Genomic DNA, 19,472 nt, shown 5'->3' with positions numbered 1-19,472 from the left:
CTACAAAAATAAATGATATAATATGTAGCATGAGGTTACGTCATTTTTTCCAATAAAAGGGGGGGGGGGGGGGGTTTAATGCAACCATCTCGTAATCAGTGAGCGAATGGCACTTAGAATTCGAATTTCGATCTGAAATTTTGCATGAGTAATCCTTGATAGGTCTATTTTCCCTAAATCGAACAAAAAGTTGGAAAAGTAACGGCTGGCAGCTCAGCCGTTTAGCCGTTTTTTGCCTATTTTTAAGACAAATTCATCATTATTTACGTAGGAATTAACTTTTTAAAACATATTTCTGGTTTAATTCATGTTAAATGATAACAATAACCATTTTTTAAAATTTTTAGTACCAGCTGCTAAACGGCTAGAAACGGCTGAAAACTGCTGGGATCCGCCAAGAGTATAAAGGGTAGATAGGGCTTGTGACATGTCTAGGGGTAGGTTTCTATGGGTGCTGAGCTCAAAAATGCTACTAAAAATAGTGACGGCCAATCCATATGGCAGCTGGGTAACAGCTGCAGCTCAGCTGCGGGCGGCCAAGAGTAGAATGAGTAGATAGGGCTTGTGACGTGTCTAGGGGTAGGTTTTTATAGGTGCTGAGCTCAAAAATGCTAACAAAAATAGTGGAGGCCCATCCACATGGCAGCTGGGTAATAAACGCAGCTCAACTGGGTAACGGCCGCAGCTCAGACGAGATAGGCCAAGAGTAGAATGAGTACATGAGGCATGTGACGTGTCCAGGATTAGGTTTTAATGGGTGCTGAACTCAAAAATGCTTCTATAAATAGTTTCGGCCAATCCCTATGGCAGTTAAGTAATAGCTGCTGCTCAGCTGCGAGCGGCTAAGAGTAGAATGATTAGATAGGGCTTGTGACGTGTCTAGAGGTAGGTTTCTATGGGTGCTGAGCTCAAAAATTGTACCAAAAATAGTGGCAGCCCATCCATATGGCAGCTGGGTAACGGCCGAAGCTCAGCTGGTAGAGGCCAAGAGTAGAATGAGTACATAGGGCATGTGACATGTCTAGGGGTAGGTTTTTATAGGTGCTGAGCTCAAAAATGCTAACAAAAATAGTGGAGGCCCATCCACATGGCAGCTGGGTAATAAACGCAGCTCAACTGGGTAACGGCCGCAGCTCAGACGAGATAGGCCAAGAGTAGAATGAGTACATGAGGCATGTGACGTGTCCAGGATTAGGTTTTAATGGGTGCTGAACTCAAAAATGCTTCTATAAATAGTTTCGGCCAATCCCTATGGCAGTTAAGTAATAGCTGCTGCTCAGCTGCGAGCGGCTAAGAGTAGAATGATTAGATAGGGCTTGTGACGTGTCTAGAGGTAGGTTTCTATGGGTGCTGAGCTCAAAAATTGTACCAAAAATAGTGGCAGCCCATCCATATGGCAGCTGGGTAACGGCCGAAGCTCAGCTGGTAGAGGCCAAGAGTAGAATGAGTACATAGGGCATGTGACATGTCTAGGGGTAGGTTTTCATGGGTGCTGAGCTCAAAAATGCTACCAAAAATAGTGGCGACCCATCCATATGGCAGCCGAGTAACAGCTGCGAGTGGCCAAGAGTAGAATGAGTAGATAGGGCTTGTGACGTGTTTAGAGGTAGGTTTTTATGGGTGCTGAGCTCAAAAATGGTACCAAAAATAGTGGCGACTCATCCACATTGCAGCTGGGTAACAGCTGCAGCTCAGCTGCGCGCCACCAAGAGTATAATGAGTGGATAGAGCTTGTGACGTGTCTCGGGGTAGGTTTTTATGGGTGTTGAGCTCAAATATGCTACTAAAAATAGTGGCGACCAATCCATATATGGCAGCTGAGTAACAGCTACAGCTCAGCTAGGAGTGGCCAAGAGTAGAATGAGTAGATAGGGCTTGTGATGTGTCTTAGGGTAGGTTATTATGAGTGCTGAGCTCAAAATGCTACCAAAAATAGTGGTGACTCATCCATGTGGCAGCTGGGTAACGGCGGCAGCTCAGCTGGGAGCGGCCGAAAGTAGAATGAGTACATAGGGCTTGTGACGTGTCCAGGGTTAGGTATTTATGAGTGCTGAGCTCAAAATACTACCAATAATAGTGGCGGCTCATCCATATGGCAGCTGGGTAACAGCTACAGCCCACAAGCCCTATCTACTCATTCTACTCTTAGCCTCCCCCAGCTGAGCTGCAGCCGTTACCCAGCTGCCATATGGATGGGTCGCCACTATTTTTGGGAGCATTTTTGAGCTCAGTACCCATAAAAACTTACCCCAAGACACGTCACAAGCCCTATGTACTCATTTTACTCTTGGCCGCTCCCATCTGAGCTGCAGCTGTTGCTCAGATGCCATATAGATTGGCTGCCACTATTTTTGGTACCATTTTTGAGCTCAGCACCCATTAAAACCTACCCCTAGACACGTCAAAAGCCTTATCTACTCATTCTACTCTTGGCCTCTCACAGCTAAGCTGCGGCCGTTACCCAGCTGCCATATGGATGGGCTGCCACTATTTTTGGTAGCATTTTTGAGCTCAGCACCCATAAAACCTACCCCTAGACACGTCATAAGCCCCATCTACTCATTTTACTCTTGTCCGCTCGCAGCTGAGCAGCAGCTGTTACCCAGTTGCCATATGTATTGGCTGCCAATATTTATAGAAGCATTTTTGAGCTCAGCACCCATAAAAACCTACCCCTAGACACGTCACAAGCCCTATCTACTCATTCTACTCTTGACTGCTTGCAGCTGAGCAGCAGCTATTACTCAACTGCCACATGGATTGGCCATCACTATTTTTGGCAGTATTTTTGAGCTCAGCACCCATAAAAACCTAACCCTGGAGATGTCACATGCCCTATGTACTCATTCTACTCTTGGCCTCTCCCAGCTGAGCTGCCGCCGTTACCCAGCTGCCACATGGATGGGCCGCCACTATTTTTGGTAGCATTTTTGAGCTCAGCACCCATAAAAACCTACCCCTAGACACGTCACAAGCCCTATCTACTCATTCTACTCTTGGCCGCTCACAGCTGAGCTGCAGATGTTACCCAGCTGCCATATGGGTTGGCCGTCACTATTTTTAGTAGTATTTTTGAGCTCAGCACCCATAAAAACCTACCCCTAGACATGTCACAAGCCCTATCTACTCTTCATACGCTTGGCCGCTCCCAGCCGTTTTCAGCCGGTTCTAGCCGTTTAGCAGCTGGTACTAGAAATTTAAAAAATGGTTATTGCTATCATTTAATATGAACTAAACCAAACTATGTTTTAAAAAGTTTATTCCTACGTAAATAATGATGAATTTGCCCTAAAAATAGGCAAAAAAACGGCTAAACGGCTGAGCTGCAGCCGCCAGCCGTTACTTTTCCAACTTTTTGTTCGATTTAGGGAAAATAGACCTACCAAGGATTACCCATGCAAAATTTTAGCTCGAAATTCGAATTCTAAGTGCCATTTGCTCACTGATTACGAGATGGTTGCATTAACCCCCCCCCCCCCCTTAATCATAACTTATGAACACTGAAAATAAGCTCATAAAATCACAATATCAGCAATTTCATTCATGATTTTTTAGTGTTACGCTGCTTCTGGATGTTGTCATCCTTGTTATGATTTATTAACAACTAGTGGATTGAAGGGAGGGGAGGAGAAAATAGCTTAAAACCATCAGAATCAGTAAGTATATTCCCTGAAGAGTAGATCCCAATCAGTTTAGTGGTTACCTAGATCTTAAGCTTCAGACAAACAGACAGACAGTCAAACAGACAGACATCGTTCTACTTTGTATTATAGATAGACAGACAGACAGACGCGCACACACAATATCACTGGCAACACTCCTTGAGCCATCTGACGAGGGGACCAAACTGTTAGATAGATAGATAGATATATGATAGACAGACAAACAAACATACATTATAAGGATTAACAATAACACTGGCAACACTCCTTAAGCCATCTGACGAGGGGACCAAACTGTTAGATAGATAGATAGACAGACAGACAGACAGACAGACAGAGACAGACAGACAGAGACAGACAGACAGACAGACAGAGACAGACAGACAGACAGACAGAGACAGACAGACAGACAGACAGAGACAGACAGACAGAGACAGACAGACAAACAGAGACAGACAGACAGAGACAGACAGACAGACAGACAATATCACTGGCAACACTCTTGAGCCATCTGACGAGAGGACCAAACTGTTTCTTCTTGTCTGTGTCAGTCTGTCTGTCCGTCCGTGTATTGTAAATAACACTGGCAACACTCCTTGAGCCATCTGACGAGGGGACCAAACTGTTTCTTCTTGTCTGTGTGCAGCTTTGTCAGCTCTGTCTTGCCGGCCTTCAGCTCCTCGTCGTTGTATGAGAAGTCCCTATCCATATTATTATATCCATTATAATAAAGTATAATTAATTCTGTTCGTCTGTTTATCTGTCTGTATGGAAGGATCTCTCTAACCACTTAAGCTCATATGGTTCTACTTTACAGTGTCGCTTTTCATTGGTCCTTGGAAGGTTTATTGCTATTTTGGGGAGGGTACCACCACACTCCCAAGAGAAATCGCCAAAAATTAAAAAATATAAAGCGCCACCTAGCATATAATTTTGGTAAACTTTTATATAAGGATTATATAAAATCCAGGAAGAAAGGTGACATTGGACTGTTATAAACTCATTACCTATCTTAATCGTTGGCTCAAATCCTTTATTACTAGGTATTATTGATGGCATGGTGACAAACTTTTCAACCATTAATTTTAACCCAACAGCAGGGTTTCGGATCCGGATCCGGATCCGCAAGGATCCGCATATTTTGAGTCCAAGGATCCGGATCCGGATCCGCAAAAAAAATGCGGATCCGGATCCGGATCCTTAGACTCCAAAAAATGCGGAAAAAATGGAAAAATCTACCTAAATTTATATAAAATCTCAGACATTCTCTTGATGAGAGCCAATCTTTAAGGTTTAGGTTCAGACTTGAAAATTAAAAGTATTTTTGACTTCGAATTGAAGAATAAATTTTTTTGAAAAATTTGGTGATTTTATTTTTATTGTCAAAGATCCGGATCCGGATCCAGTAGGATCCGGATCCGGATCCGGATCCGGATCCGGATCCGGATCCGCACTGACCAAATTTTGAGGATCCGGATCCGGATCCGGATCCGCATAAAATCAATGCGGATCCGAAACCCTGCCCAACAGAAAGGGTGATCTTGTTTATCATCATATTCATTATGGTATGGATGTACATCAATTAATCGTCCATTGTCTTATCACCTAAGATTTGAACAACATTTTCATTAGCCTAGTTTTGTCAGGAATCCTAAGGGACAATAGACGATAAAGGGAGGAGTAGGTTGTGATAAAAATCCGTAAAGGTGAGTTTTAATCTAAGGCTTAAAAATAGAAATAGAAGGATAATATTCACTAAATATGAAATATTTAGTGAAAAGAACTAGGTACCTATAGACAACATTTTTTAAAAAGTTAACATAAATTGTATCGTTCTACTACTGTTTTTAACTTAAAACTCACAACCTTTACGGATTTTCAGCACCACCTACTCCTCCCTTTATCGTCTATTGTGTTGTCCACCTCAAATTTTAGTAAGCAAAATTAACCTTTCTGGCTATTGAAATTATTGGTAGAAAGTAAAGACACAGCTAATTTGAACCAAACAATCAAAATTTGATAAAAGTACACAAAGTTTTTTTTATGCCAACCTATCAAAAGACTTTCTTATAAAACTTTGGGTTCTAAAATCATAAAAATTTATAATCAAATGGCCCCACTAAACCACCCCCTCAAAATTTTTTATATGTAAAAATACTGGATAATATCATTCCTGACTAAGAACTTGTTCTCTCTCGCCTTATTCTTGAACTCATTGATAACCTGTATTCAAAATATTTCAATCTTTTTTGTTTCATAAAAAAATTATTAGTTACCTAGGTAGTAATCATTTTAATAGGCTTTGTCTTAGGTGTGAGAGGATAGATTACTTGGCAAAAATAAGATTTGAATGTAGTTTCCCTATATTATATTTGGATTTTGCCTCCAGGTTCTGGTGCTGCAGGCCTCTGAGTTGTTTTGGACAGGTTTAAATTTTTTTTTTTTTGAAGAGTTAAAAGTCATCTTATAAACCATCTCAGGACTTATGAGAAGCTACCCTGTAAAGGCAAACCTGATCGGTTCAGCGGTTATCGAGACCCTCGGTACAAACATACAGACAAACACATAGATAGATAGACATCCTTTTATTTTATTATACGGATTGTATAGAAAAGATTGAGATATTCCTTATTGAAAAGAGTGACGGTGACCAGTGCATGATCATTATCCTGGTAGACAAGCTGGGAAGATCTCGGCACTATCATATCATCTGTCAGCTTCTCATACTAACACAGGAGGAGCGGATTAGCAGTGGTCTTCATTTCAGGGAGGGAGGGGACATTGGGTTGTTTATTACACTAGTCCCCAAAGTTATATTTATGTAGTAATCAACTTAACAACTTTGGTGAATTTCGATTGGTTGGTAAATTAAGTCGAGTGTTTAAATGTTTCAACTACCTACTAATTTTAATCTACAGAAGGGGTAATTTTGTGCATCATCATTTGGGATGTTATCAATTTATCGGCCATTGTCTTATCCCTTTAGATCCCTGTTGAAGACCACTGGTAAGACAACCTTTGCATGCCAATCCGACATATTGGCCAGGGGGACAACCACCAAGAGTGTGGTCATGTACTCAGAGCCAAGCACAAAATGCTCCTAGGATTGGTTTTAATAGCTAATCAATTCATTTTATTTTATACTAGGGCGGTATTAAGTTCAATTTAGTAGGTATAGAAAAGGAAAAAAACTTGAGGGTTGGGTATTTTTTTTCTCAAGGATAAGGGATCAAACCCTCCCCTAAAAAGTTCAAAAATTTTCCTTGACCTATCGGAAGCTTTAATAAAAAGGAGAACCATATTAGTTCTGTTCTTCTCAATACTGCTTATGGACGTTGTCATCCTTGTTTGATTATATACCTATTAACAAGATCTTTCTGTACAGACAGACAAACATCCTGTTACTTTATAATAAGGATTGATTAGCATAGTGTCCTGCCTTCTTGACCAGGTCTCCGAGGTTCCTGGTAACCAGAGAGCCTGTCTGTTTTTTTCTCAATACTACTTATGAACGTTGTCATCCTTGTTTAATTATATATTACCGAGATCCTTCTGTACAGACAAACAAACATCCTGTTAGTTATTGATTACTAAAATTGATTAGTATATGGTCCTGCCTTCTTGACTAGATCTCCCAAATTCCTGGTAACCAGAGAGCCTGTCTGTTTCTTCTCAATATTCTGCAGGTTTGACTTGAGACTGTTGTATGCAGAGGCCTTGTTCTTCAGGTCAGATTCTATCTGTCCAACCTGACCAATATTACAGAGTTTTATTATTGGTTGAAAAGTTTGGAACCAATAAATCAAACTTCAACTTAAGGTCAGATTCAATTTGTCCAAACTTCACAATATTTTAGAGTTTTATCAAGTATCTAAATGGATAAGACAATGGCCGATAAATTGATGCGTATTTTCAATGATAAACAAAATTACCCCCCATCTGTAGACTACAATTAGTGTTTGAAACGTTTGGACACCGAACTTGATGAACCAACCAATCAAATTTCGATAAAATTTTCTAAAGGTGTTACTTACGCTATTGAATAAGAAAACGTTATCATAAAACTTTGGGAACTAGTGTAATAAATAGCCCATTGTCCCCTTCCTTCCTGGAGTTTTATATAAATAAAGTCGGTTCGTCCGTCCGGAACAAATAGCATTTTATCTTGTCGTTAGGTACGATTTAGAAAGCGTAGCTAATCTATAATCGTTACCAGAATGTCCGTTCTTCCATTTTTAAAAAATGTCTGACGAAATCCTAAAATTATCAAGAAGGGTGGACCGGTAAAATATAGTGGCACCAAAAGTCTTACAAGCCTGTATTCTCTTATTAGTTGGGTTATAGACTTTTAGTGGGTACTTTTATTGAATCTCGCTAGGTTGATTGAATTTAAAAGTGTCAAAACTGTTAACTAATAAGTATAATATTCATGCACAAAGGAGGCATTTTATTTACCTTATCTACATTGCAAATGAGCATTAATTTTTCTTATAAGGATTCCTGGAAATTTGTTGAATTAACCCATCTAAAAATTAAAAATGTCCATTGAAAAGTTTCAAACTTTAAAAAGGTTTTACAACTTTTTGAACTTGTGTAATTATAAGTCCTGTCCCCTCCCTCCCTATTATATACCTACCTACATGGTGGAATCTCCCAAAAATTTAATAAAGTTTTAAAATACGAACATAGGTACCAGCAACAAGATTTAAAAATAAAATCATTATAAAAACTCTGCCTGTTTCGAGATAATTTCAGCAATATTCTTCAGCGACTGTTTGATAGGATACTTGGCCATATCCCATCTGAAGTGGGTCACGTAAGTGGCAAGATCGACTCCCCCGGCCAGCAAGTTCTCGCCCAGTTTGTCCCTCTGGTCCTCAAGAACATCACCAAGATAGTTGGCAACTTTACGCGTTATCTAACGGTCATATGCTCAGTTAAAAATATTTAAAAAAATTAGGGATGGGAATCCGTCGAATTTTTGGGCCGGATTCGGATTCCGGATTCTGAAGGAATCCGTCAAAAAAAGTGACGGATTCTTGCGGATTCCGGATTCTTATTTTTGGCGGATTCCGGATTCGGATTCCGGATTCTAGCAGTATTTTAAAAGGCCGTCCGTCACAGAGGGATAGCTTTTTTCATTAATTTAACACTATGTTACTTGGTTGAAGCCTTGATTTGTTTAAAGTGTTAAAGTGTTAAACATTTACATCACATTAGTAATTATTAAAATTTGTTTGTACAAAAAAATTTAAGAGGGAGTTGTAAGAAAAAACTCAAGACGGTAATTTTAGCCTACCAATTTAGAATCCGGAATCCGCTATAAAAAACGGATTCCGGATCCGGATTCCAAAATAGGCCGAAAATTGGGCGGATTCCGGATTCGGATTCCGGATCCGGATTCCCATCACTAAAAAAAATCTATACCTCTCCTAAAATGTAAATAAGAAGTTTTTTTGGTTATAGCTTAATATTTCGATATCTACTGAAACGATGGCGTTCTTCATTTTTTGAAAAGCTTCACACATGTCCTTGGATGGTTTTAGGCCATTTTTTTCTACTCTTCCAAACCTCCTTGCAAATACAGAGCCCATAGATGATAGGGCACATCTTCTTAGAAAATAATAAAAGCAGTAAGATTTTTTTATCTGAAGCTAAATATCTCTAATAGCAGCCAGGAAAATCATATTTCCCCAATAGCCGGATGGAACAAGTGAATGATTAATAAGGAGGGGGGGGGGGGGGGGGTGGTAATGCAACCATCTCGTAATCAATGATTAAATGGCACTTAGAATCCGAATTTCGTTACGAAACTTGGCATGAGTAATACTTGGTAGGTCAATTTTCACTAAATTGAACAAAAAGTTGAAAATGTAACGGCTAACAGCTTAACCGTTAAGTCGTTTTTTTTTGTTATAATTTTTAGGGCAAATCTGTCATAAATTACGTAGGAATCAACTTTCGAAACATATTTTAAACCCCTCCTTTAAAGGTAGGTAACTATTTAAAAAGCTGGAAGTGAACATTCCTGTTCTACATAGTTGTCAAGCTTGCCCAGATCATCGGAGAGACCAACCAGTTGGTCAAGGGTTCCAACCTTTCAACCAATCATTCATTATATGCATTTTAAGGGATATAGGGATAGGACAATGGATCTAAAATTTATATTTCTGACTTTGGGTACTAGAACCTATGTTACTTTTCTATAAGGTCCAAGGTTACAATCTTTCATTCAATTATTCATTCATTATTTGCAATTGAAATTTATCCTTATAATAAAGAAAATATATCTGTTTGTACCGAAGGATCTGGCTAACTACTGAACCGATATGGTTCTCCTTTACAGGATAGCTTCTCATAGAGGTCCTAGGAAGGTTTTAACTATTTTAATTTAGGGTACCTCCACCCTCCCGAGAGAAATCGCCCTAGAACAAAACTACCTCCCCCCAACCGCTCTCAAGATCTCCTCGAGGCCTCTAGGGGCGTAGCCGCTAGTCACTCTTAAACAAACAAAAAAATAATTTGTTTAGATAAGTTGTGACATAATAACATTTGTAACTTGGTAGTCCCACAAGGTATAGGAACTTTCAGGGGAAAGCACCCGTTATCTTACTATCTAGTTAAACTATTTCTAATACCTCAATTAACAACAAAACTAATATGTTGTCTGTCGGTCCTTTAACAATAATAAGTTAAAATAAATAATATCATTCTTTTAAAAGATGAAAATGCATTTATAATGAACCTTGAGGTCGGGAATGTTGAATTTTGCGTTGACCGATAGCTGAGATTTAGTTGTAGCTGCGTTCATCTTGTCAAAAGTTTGTTGGCCTGACAGATTTCAATATCATATCATTGGTTCAAAAGTTCAGTCACTTTTTTTTATTGGTTGACAGTAGTTCTTTATCGTATTGTATCACAGACAGCTTTCCGCGGAATTTTAAAATCAAAAGAGGACTATCCACGAACAAGAGCACGTGATTCTAAGTACCTTCCAGCATTGATCCTGAGTATTTTCTTTCAGAATATAATAGGTCACTATCAATAAATAATATATTGACGAGAAAATTTATGTTTCACCACTTCAAGTTGAAGAAAAGTAGAAAAATGTCCACCATTTTTCGTTAAAATTCTATCAAACGTTTTATTGAGTTCGGGGTGTCTTTATTTGTCCATGTTGTCAAATAATAAAAATAAAAAAAAGACAAAAGCACATTTACTATATCTCATATGTATGTTTAAATTAATGCTAATATGGATTAATTTACAATCTATATAACTCGAGTATTCGCATATGTATCATCAAATATCCATTTTATTAAAAGAATTAGCTTCATAAAATTTTTCAAAATCAATTAAAAAACCTAAAAAAACATGGTGAAACATAAATTTTCTCGTCAATATATTAATAAAATATGGTGTCCTATTATATTCTGAAAGAAAATACTTAGGATCAATGCTGGAAGGTACTTAGAATCATGTGCTCTCGTTCGTGGATAGTCCTCTTTTAAGATTAAAACCAGTTGTGTTATCCCCATGGGGACGAAGGCCGTGCTGACAAAACTCCCATGAGAAATTATCCCTAGAAAAAAATCCCTTCCCAAATAAAGTGAAGGTCAACCGATTAAGTTCTCTAATTTGGGGAAGCTGAACATAGGTTCCGTCTTGGGTTAATTCAAAACTATTTCATTTCGATACAATTTCGGACTTGGGATAGAATTTAACATTTAACTCCGTTAAGATCTTGGTAACCACTTGGTTGAGTTCTTCATTCAAAGACGTCCCGGTAAGGATTTAGGCTATTCTATTCACTGATTTAAGTCATTTGATGGTTTCAGGCTAATTTTCTGCCCCCTCCCTCTCAATTGCTTCACAACTTATTGCGAATTAAATATATGAGGTTATAAATAAAAAGAGCTTCACATGAGACGGCTCGGGATAGTTTTATGCAGAGAGCAGGGAGGGGACAATGAACTGTTTAATACACTAGACCCCAAAGTTTTACATTCAGTTTTTTAATTCATTGGCTAAACAACTTTGGGTACTTTTACTGAATTTTTATTGGTTGATTCATTACATTGGAGTGTTCAACCGTTTCAACCACTGATTTGAATCTACAGTAGGAGCTATTTTGTTTCATCGTTGGGGATGTACATCACTTTATCAGCAATTGTCTTATACCTTTAGATCCCTGAGTTTAATGCTATTTTATTTCTGAATCAACACATGATATAATCCTGCCTGTCTTATCCCCAGGAGCAGATATCAGCCAGTACTCAGTGCTTGCCATTGTTATTTTTTGTATTATTTAGTCTTCAATATAATACAATTTTAGATCTTTTAAAGCATGACTGGCAGACTGACGGACAAAATTAAAAATATATAGCAGGCTATCTTATATAACAGGCGAGAAAATCACACTTTTCTGTTTTAATTAACATGCGTCTATACTGTCTATAATATATATAACCATGACCGACAGATCTAAAAAGGTGCTTGTCATGTATATATATCATTAATTAGTCTTCAAAATTATACAATTTTAGAACTTTTGGAGCATTCGACTGACGGACAAAGTTTAGTGAATACTGGATGCTCATTGTATTTCACAAAAACATTAGCAGTCTGTCTTAAATTGCAGGCGAGAAAAATCGCAATTTATCTTTATTTCAATTTACATGCGTCTTTTTCTGTCTTTAGTATATATATAATGACAGAGAAAGTTTAGGTAAAATACTGCCTTTATTTTTTTATTTTAATTTAGTCTTCAAAATAATATGATTTAAGAACATTTGTAGCATGTCTGACAGACTGACGGACTATTATTTACACAAAAATATACCTAGCAATTTATCTTAAACTGCAGGCGAGAAAATCGCATTAATTCCCAATTTCAATTAACAGCTTTAGTTAAAGAATGATCGACAGACTGACGGACTACTTTAAAAAGGTACTCTTTATTCGATTATGGGAATCTTCACAAAAAAATCAGCAGTCTATTTTAAATTGCAGCCAATAAAATAACATTTCAATTTGACAGACGTAAAGACGAACAGATATTTGAAGTATCAGGTAGCTTCGCTACTAAAGATATCTTCTACATTTTACAAAAAATAATTCTAAACATAAAAATATTAAAAAATACTAAAAATCATAACTTTTAATGATAAAAACTTATCAAGAATAAGAATAAATTGCAAAATCACGTGAATAAAAACACACAACTAACTTCACAATCAGCTGATAGAGGCAGAGACACGATAGATATAAAACATTTAGATGCATATTCTCTTAATTATCCAATAGGAAAAACTATGAGAACAATCCGGCCTTATTATTTAGTTAAATTAAATGTATACATTTTGGTATAAATGGGAAGTAGATTTTAAGTTTGACCGATTTTGAGATAAGATTAACCATCTAAATCTAATATATCTATTGGAGAGAGAGAATTTTAGTGTGATTGATTGATTGAAAATTGATTGGATGCGCATTGATGCCGCGTAAAGTTACAGCATTGATTATGTCGTCTTTGCCAGGATGTAAATAAGAAATTGAGATTAATACTAATAGCCTTAAATAATTTGAATGTAGAATATACGTGGATATTATGACAGGAAAAAAATTGTTGTATATTTAGGTTGCAATATCCCTCGCGTTTATTGACCAGGTCGTTTATCCAATAGGAGGGTATAGGATGAGGTAAAGGAGGGGGATGGGGCAGATAGTTATTTTAGCCCGCTACAGAATTCACTTTATAAGAGAACATAAAAATCTGGTGTAAGATCCAAGTATTAATAAATCTATTGTTAACATGATATAAAATATATCAAAATCATAAAATATCAAATTAATGATTAAAATTTATAAAAGATAAATAAAACTGGAGTAAAATCATTGTTTACAATAAAATATAAATCAATAAAGGTACTATATAGTATATATGTATACACAATATCATATTAAAATAATTCATTTTCTAATTTAATATAAAACATATTACTAAATGCCACATTATTTAATACAAAAAATAAAGATAGAATTATGATAAAAAGTATCAAATATTTCAAATATACCAGCATTTTTGGAGATCTTTTACGAAAAAAACCTTTTCGAGGTTACATCACAGGTTAATTATAGGTAACTATACAACGATAGCCACTTACACTATACATAAAAGTAGAAAAAACGAAACTGGTTCAGTTCATGGTAAAAATCAATCGTCTTAAATAATTTTTATAATTACTCCACAATTTCTAATGTCCGTTCGTCCTCCACAAGTCAGATACGTTTAGTGGGAAACGTGAATTCGGGTATAGTCCTTTTCGTGACAACGCACCTTAAGGGGCGTTCATTCGTATTTTCACAATAGCTTTTCTCCTATTTCTAGCCCCTAGCTGCTGGGGGCTCTAACTCTACGGGGCCAATTGCCAAATCCAGCGGGGCAATCACCTAACCAAATATAACCTAACCCAAAATAACCTATCAAAAGCCATTTTGAAAATACGACGAAACGCCCCTCAAGAAGGGGCGTTGCCACGAAAGGGACTATACCCGTGAATTCAAGACTAATTTTTTTTGAAAAGATTAAGTATCTGCTCTATATCTAACTTTGTTCTTATGTCTATTTATGATTACTTGTGCTTCGCTACTTATGAATGTTATTATTCTTGCGTTTTTTAAATACTTGATTCCAGCATTATTTTACCGTAAACTGCACCAGATCCAATAATAGTTACTTATCGCATCGTATTATAGTCAGCTTTCCGTGGATATTAAAATGAAAAATAATAAGATTAATTCAAGTTTTGTTAGCCCCGAGGGGCCGAAGGCAAAGGCCAAGAAAAAAATTCTAATGTACTACTCATGGAAAATTGTCTGTAATACGATACTATACACGATTTTTCAGTATTGCTAACTGAACCTGTTCTAATCCAGCGGAAATTGATCGGTTTCGAAGCCATACTGAAAAAAAAAAAATAAAGCCTCCTACCTCTGAAATTTCTGGGTTGAGGAAAGGTTTGTCGTAGGCGAGGAAGATCTTGTTGACAACACCAAAAACCAGTTTGTCCATGGATTTCTGGCGCTTGCTCGGCAACGGAGGGTTAAACAGGCTGGGGTTCTTGTGTATCACACCTATAAAATTTGTAGTCAATTTGGGTTGCTAAAATGTACCTAATTTATTGGTCAGTTCATTCCTCTAGAAGGAGGGGAGAGGATGGGATAAAGAGAAAGTCTTTTATAATACTTTGGGCATCAATTAAAGTTTGCAGTCAAATGTCCCCTCCTCCTTTGAGTAAAAGGATGTCTGTCTTCATATGTGTAGCAAGGATCTTGCTATCTTGTGCAGTTAACCTTTACAGTGAAGCTTCTTATTCCTATTTTTGGGAACAAGTCAAACCATCATACCAAGAGAAATCGTCCAAGGAAAAAATAAATATTTCTTTTAAAAACTAAAAATAAAGTGAAGCAGGGTCGTCCAAGGGGGAGGGTAAAGGGGTGATAAATAATTAGTCTTGTTGACAGAAAAAATAATTTGTATCAAATTTTATAAATTGTTTAAAAAAATAATTTGTATCAAATTTATAAATGGTTCTGAAAAACAATTTGTCTAGGTACATTATCATTCTATAATTCTTAATTTATTTTCAAAAAAAACACGAAACATTTGTATAACAGGATCTGTCCATTCGTCCGTCCCTACGTATCATTAGTTTAAGCATGTTAGAATTCTCCTATAGATTTTAAACTTTGAATGATGATTCCTGGCACAGTGAGGTACAATTTAGAAAGCGCCGCAACTTATAATAATCCTAGCTATTATCTTTGGAATATTGATTTCTTGAACCATTAGGTATTATATGCAAGCAAAGCATCTCTAAGATGAAGTCTTAAAATATAAGTATATATGTTTATAGTGAGCATTAAGATATATAAGTTTTCCGGAATTTTAAAGTTAGGGGGAGATTTGAAATCTGCATTAAAATTATGAAGATTTTTTATAAAATTCGTTTTTTGTATAATTCTTTATCTAAAAGCGTAAATGCAATTTAAGTTAATTAATTTTGGCATCTGTGATTGGTGAATTTTAAAAATCTGCACTCTGATTGGATGGCGTACATCATTCAACCAATTAGAGCGCAGGTAGTTTAAAATCCACCTATCCTATTGGTAAAAATTAATTAACTTAAAATGCATTTCGCTTTTAGATAAAGAATTATAATTAAAAAACGAATTTTATAGAAAATCCTTAAAATTTGACGAAGATTTCAAATCTCCCCCTAACATTAAAATTCCGGAAAACTTATATATCTTAGTGAGCATCCTGTAATCAAGTTATTTTGCGATAAAGTTTTTTTCGGAATTTTTGTTAGGAATCTTTTAAGGATGTTGTCATCCTTGTTATAGAGCAAAAATGATGACAACATCCATAAAAGCGAAGCTCTGGAATCAGACGGTAGAACAAACGAACATGAACACTTGTAGAGTGAAAAAACTTCATAAGAAGAATATTAATCTAAAGTTATAAACAAAACTGAAAATAAATCTTTTTGAAAAATTGCGTAATATTGTGCCTTGTTGTCCTAGGAATCATAGGTAAAAAAGTCAGACGAATAATATAATACAAGAAAATGTTATAAAAGTTTGAAAGTTAAAAATCCTTATTCTTTAAATTGACTTTCTGGTAACGATTATAGAGTTGCTTCGTTACCTAACTGTTACAGAAGTTATAGTTTGAAATTGATAAGACGACTCTATCATACCTAAATTAACTAAAAAAGCTAACCGTACCTATAGATGACGTACAGATCCTAGTTATAGAAAAGCTACGCTTTTAAAAAAAAGTCCGACTAATATGTTAAATATAAAAGAAATTAATTCATATAATCATTTGTATTAGTAAATGAATATTAGACTGGCCCAAAAAAACATGAATTTTTAAATCTTTACCATATCAATTTGCGGTTACCTTAAAGTTGTTACCGGCTCAAATGTAGACCTTTTAGTGAAAACTAGACCTCTCTACAATGAAAATTGATCTCGAAATTTCAATCTTAAGCTTTTAATCAAAAAATTCATATTTCCATGATTTTAACAAGAAATAATTGAAGAACTGCCAACCTAAAATAATGTAACAAGAGTTTGAATATGAAGCAATTATAAAAAGTAGGCAGAACCGCCATTCCTGCCGAATAATTCCGAAAAAACGTCAAAAAACATTGTTTTATTTAAATTGATAATTTGTGTAAGAAATTGAACTAAAACAGTAGCTATTAGTCTTATGAGAAGAGAAATAATGAAAAACTCTAAAAAATATACATTTTAAAGACATAAAATAGGAAAAAGTGTTTTTAATAAATTTCATGGCTCAACAGACATTATCGCCAATAAAGAGACAATTTACTAAAATAAAAAATTAAATGAAGGTAAAAAAATATGTAATATACTTATTTTCATATTCAACTTTAAAAAAAGCATACTAATAAAAAAATTAATATTGCAAAAAATAATTTGATTGTTTTTTATTGAACCAGGAATAAAGAGTAAGGCTTATCTTTCATTATTTTTCTTCAATGATTTTGCAGTATGAATTAGCTTTCCCAAATTATTGTAATTGTACAAAAATAAATTTTTATACTTTCTTTCTTCATATGTTTATTCCTGGTGATTTTAATATTTTATTTCAATGTTTGTAAACAAACAGACAGAAAATTTGATGTTTTGCTTTATATCTGGTGTAAGGCATTTTAATTTGGGGAAGTAAAGGTGAAAATAAATATGCATTTGACGAGATAGCGATAGATTTTTTCTTAAAATCAATTATAGGGCTAAAATATAGCTAAAATCAATTATAGGGCGCACATTGAAAAGCGAGTTAGACCTTCATTTGGGCCACACTAATGAATATTATAATCATTCATTATTTACTGGACATATAATTAGTTACTGTATATTATAGTATTATCAAAAATATCAGTATCGCATAAACTGCTTTACAATGAGGTAAGAAAAAACGGATAGACCCTTTCGTGGCAAAGCCTCTTAAGGGGCGTTACGGCGTATTTTCAAAGTAGATTTTCCCCTATTTCTAGCCTCTGCGGGGCAAACACCTAACCTAAAATAACTTATGAGAAACTACTGTGGAAATAAGACGAAACGCCCCTTAAGAGGTGTTGCCACGAAAGGGACTATACCCGAAAAAACTTTAGGCTTAAAGAGAGAATATTGCTTTAAAGGAAACCTGCAGCAAATATCCGATTTTATTCCCAATTGAAAAACTCTGCAGTCAGTAGCAAAGAGAGAGAGAGGAGACAATGGGTTGTTTATTACACTAGTCCCCCAAGTTTTATAAAAAAAAGTTTCCTTATATGTTGGCTTAACAACTTTGGTGAATTTTGATTTGTTGATTCATTAAGCTGAATGTTCAAATGTAATAACCAGTAATTCTAATCTACATAATGATTGCTGTGTTGATATCACAAAAATATACTTTAAAGGAAGCCTGCAAGAAATACACCGCTTTAACTGCTGAAAGACTGCAACAAGTAGACAAATCTTGGGCAATCTTTCAGAAGTTAGAGAGCGGTGTATTTCTTGCAGGCGTCTTTTAAGAGTACACGGTTGGACCCTCAGATGTCAAAACTTTATTTTAGTGTTTGGCCAAAATGACTTTGCAATTGTATCTGTAAGTACGTCTAATAACACCCTTTGCTATTTTTAAAATCCTAGAAAATATTTTTTGCAAGAAAATTGCATAAATTCGCAACCTTTTTTAGAACCACTACATAACTCGAGTTTTAAAACTTTTTATATAAAATCCTTTTTACAAAAAATATCAATAATTACTTAAAATTAAACCTGAAAGAAAAAAAATCTCATTACACGTGTTAATTTGCATGTTTTAGGTCTTTTTTTGAGGAAAGTATAACTTCCACATTTTTGACAATAATTATATTTTTTTAACATTTCAAAGTAAAATATAATAAAACTTAAACGATTTTTCTTGAATTATCAGTTGAAAATTTCATCAAACATGCAATTTAAGTGATGAAAATTTAATAAAATCATTTTTTGAATGTTTAGAATTACCAATTTTCTACATTTAAAACAAAATGTTAACAAAATTTAAAAACATTTTAACATATAACTTCAAAAATCAATAACATTTTATAAAAAGATGTTTCAAAAAATAAATCATTAAAAGGTATTAAAATGCATTTCAAATTACTTAAAATTAAAACGAGAACATCTTTTTACAATGTATTCTGTGTAATAGAGTTTAAATGACATGATTAGTGAATGAAATATTTCCTAAACTCATTAAGCCTTTTTGTGACTATATTAAAAATAATTTATTTTGTTTTATAGTGTTTTTTTATTCAAATATTTGACAAAATTTTCCCTACGTCAATAAAATAAAGTCAGTTTTTTACTGTTTCCAGGTTTTTCTTTATAATTATAACAATTAAATATAATATAAATCTTCATTATCTTTTATTTGAATTATCATACACATTAAAATGTAAAGTATAAGCTAGAATAGCACTTTTTTTAACGAATATTTTAATGACATTATATCAAAATAATTCCTCTTAAATATCACACAACATATGATTGGGAAGTATAGCCATTTCTTGGAGGTATAATATTTACAAAAATACCATTAATTCTGTTTTTATCAGAAGTTAAAAAAATTGAACAATTCTAAAACAATGGTTGGCTGTCTAGATATTGAGTACACTAAGACTACGGCTCTGTTCTATTGAAATAACGTTGCAAAAAGAGGGGTTCTGAAAGTAATCTACCTAA

The 19,472-nt window shown here is 35.2% G+C and overlaps 2 protein-coding genes across 14 annotated transcripts in view; both read right to left on the bottom strand.

Annotated features, from left to right (window-relative positions):
- Vha44 (V-type proton ATPase subunit Vha44) overlaps positions 1–19,472 on the bottom strand; it is a 328,302-nt gene that overhangs the window by 4,451 nt on the left and 304,379 nt on the right. For all 10 annotated transcript variants that reach the window (XM_080181262.1, XM_080181263.1, XM_080181264.1 and 7 more), the window contains exons 2-10: positions 11,904–11,977; positions 10,408–10,493; positions 9,693–9,759; positions 8,398–8,582; positions 7,280–7,411; positions 6,679–6,762; positions 6,292–6,388; positions 5,838–5,887; positions 4,261–4,365 (exon numbers count right to left, since the gene is read on the bottom strand). In XM_080181262.1, coding sequence (XP_080037388.1) covers positions 4,261–4,365; positions 5,838–5,887; positions 6,292–6,388; positions 6,679–6,762; positions 7,280–7,411; positions 8,398–8,582; positions 9,693–9,759; positions 10,408–10,493; positions 11,904–11,952 — 855 coding nt within the window. In that variant the 5' untranslated portion in view covers positions 11,953–11,977. The remainder of the gene's footprint in view (positions 1–4,260; positions 4,366–5,837; positions 5,888–6,291; positions 6,389–6,678; positions 6,763–7,279; positions 7,412–8,397; positions 8,583–9,692; positions 9,760–10,407; positions 10,494–11,903; positions 11,978–19,472) is intronic.
- Positions 1–19,472, bottom strand: part of LOC145335490 (spermine oxidase) — a 62,890-nt gene that overhangs the window by 12,291 nt on the left and 31,127 nt on the right. For all 4 annotated transcript variants that reach the window (XR_013885232.1, XM_080181253.1, XM_080181254.1 and 1 more), the window contains exon 14: positions 14,656–14,798. Coding sequence is in view for 3 of the 4 variants with exons in the window: in XM_080181253.1 (XP_080037379.1) it covers positions 14,656–14,798 (143 nt within the window). In the remaining variant the exon portion in view is untranslated. The remainder of the gene's footprint in view (positions 1–14,655; positions 14,799–19,472) is intronic.

The sequence above is a fragment of the Acartia tonsa genome, chromosome 13, assembly GCF_053477335.1.
Source record: "Acartia tonsa isolate MP-2025a chromosome 13, ASM5347733v1, whole genome shotgun sequence".
Lineage (NCBI taxonomy): Eukaryota > Metazoa > Arthropoda > Copepoda > Calanoida > Acartiidae > Acartia > Acartia tonsa.
The sequence above is the reverse complement of the archived record's forward strand: the minus strand, read 5'-3'. Positions and strand labels throughout refer to the sequence as shown.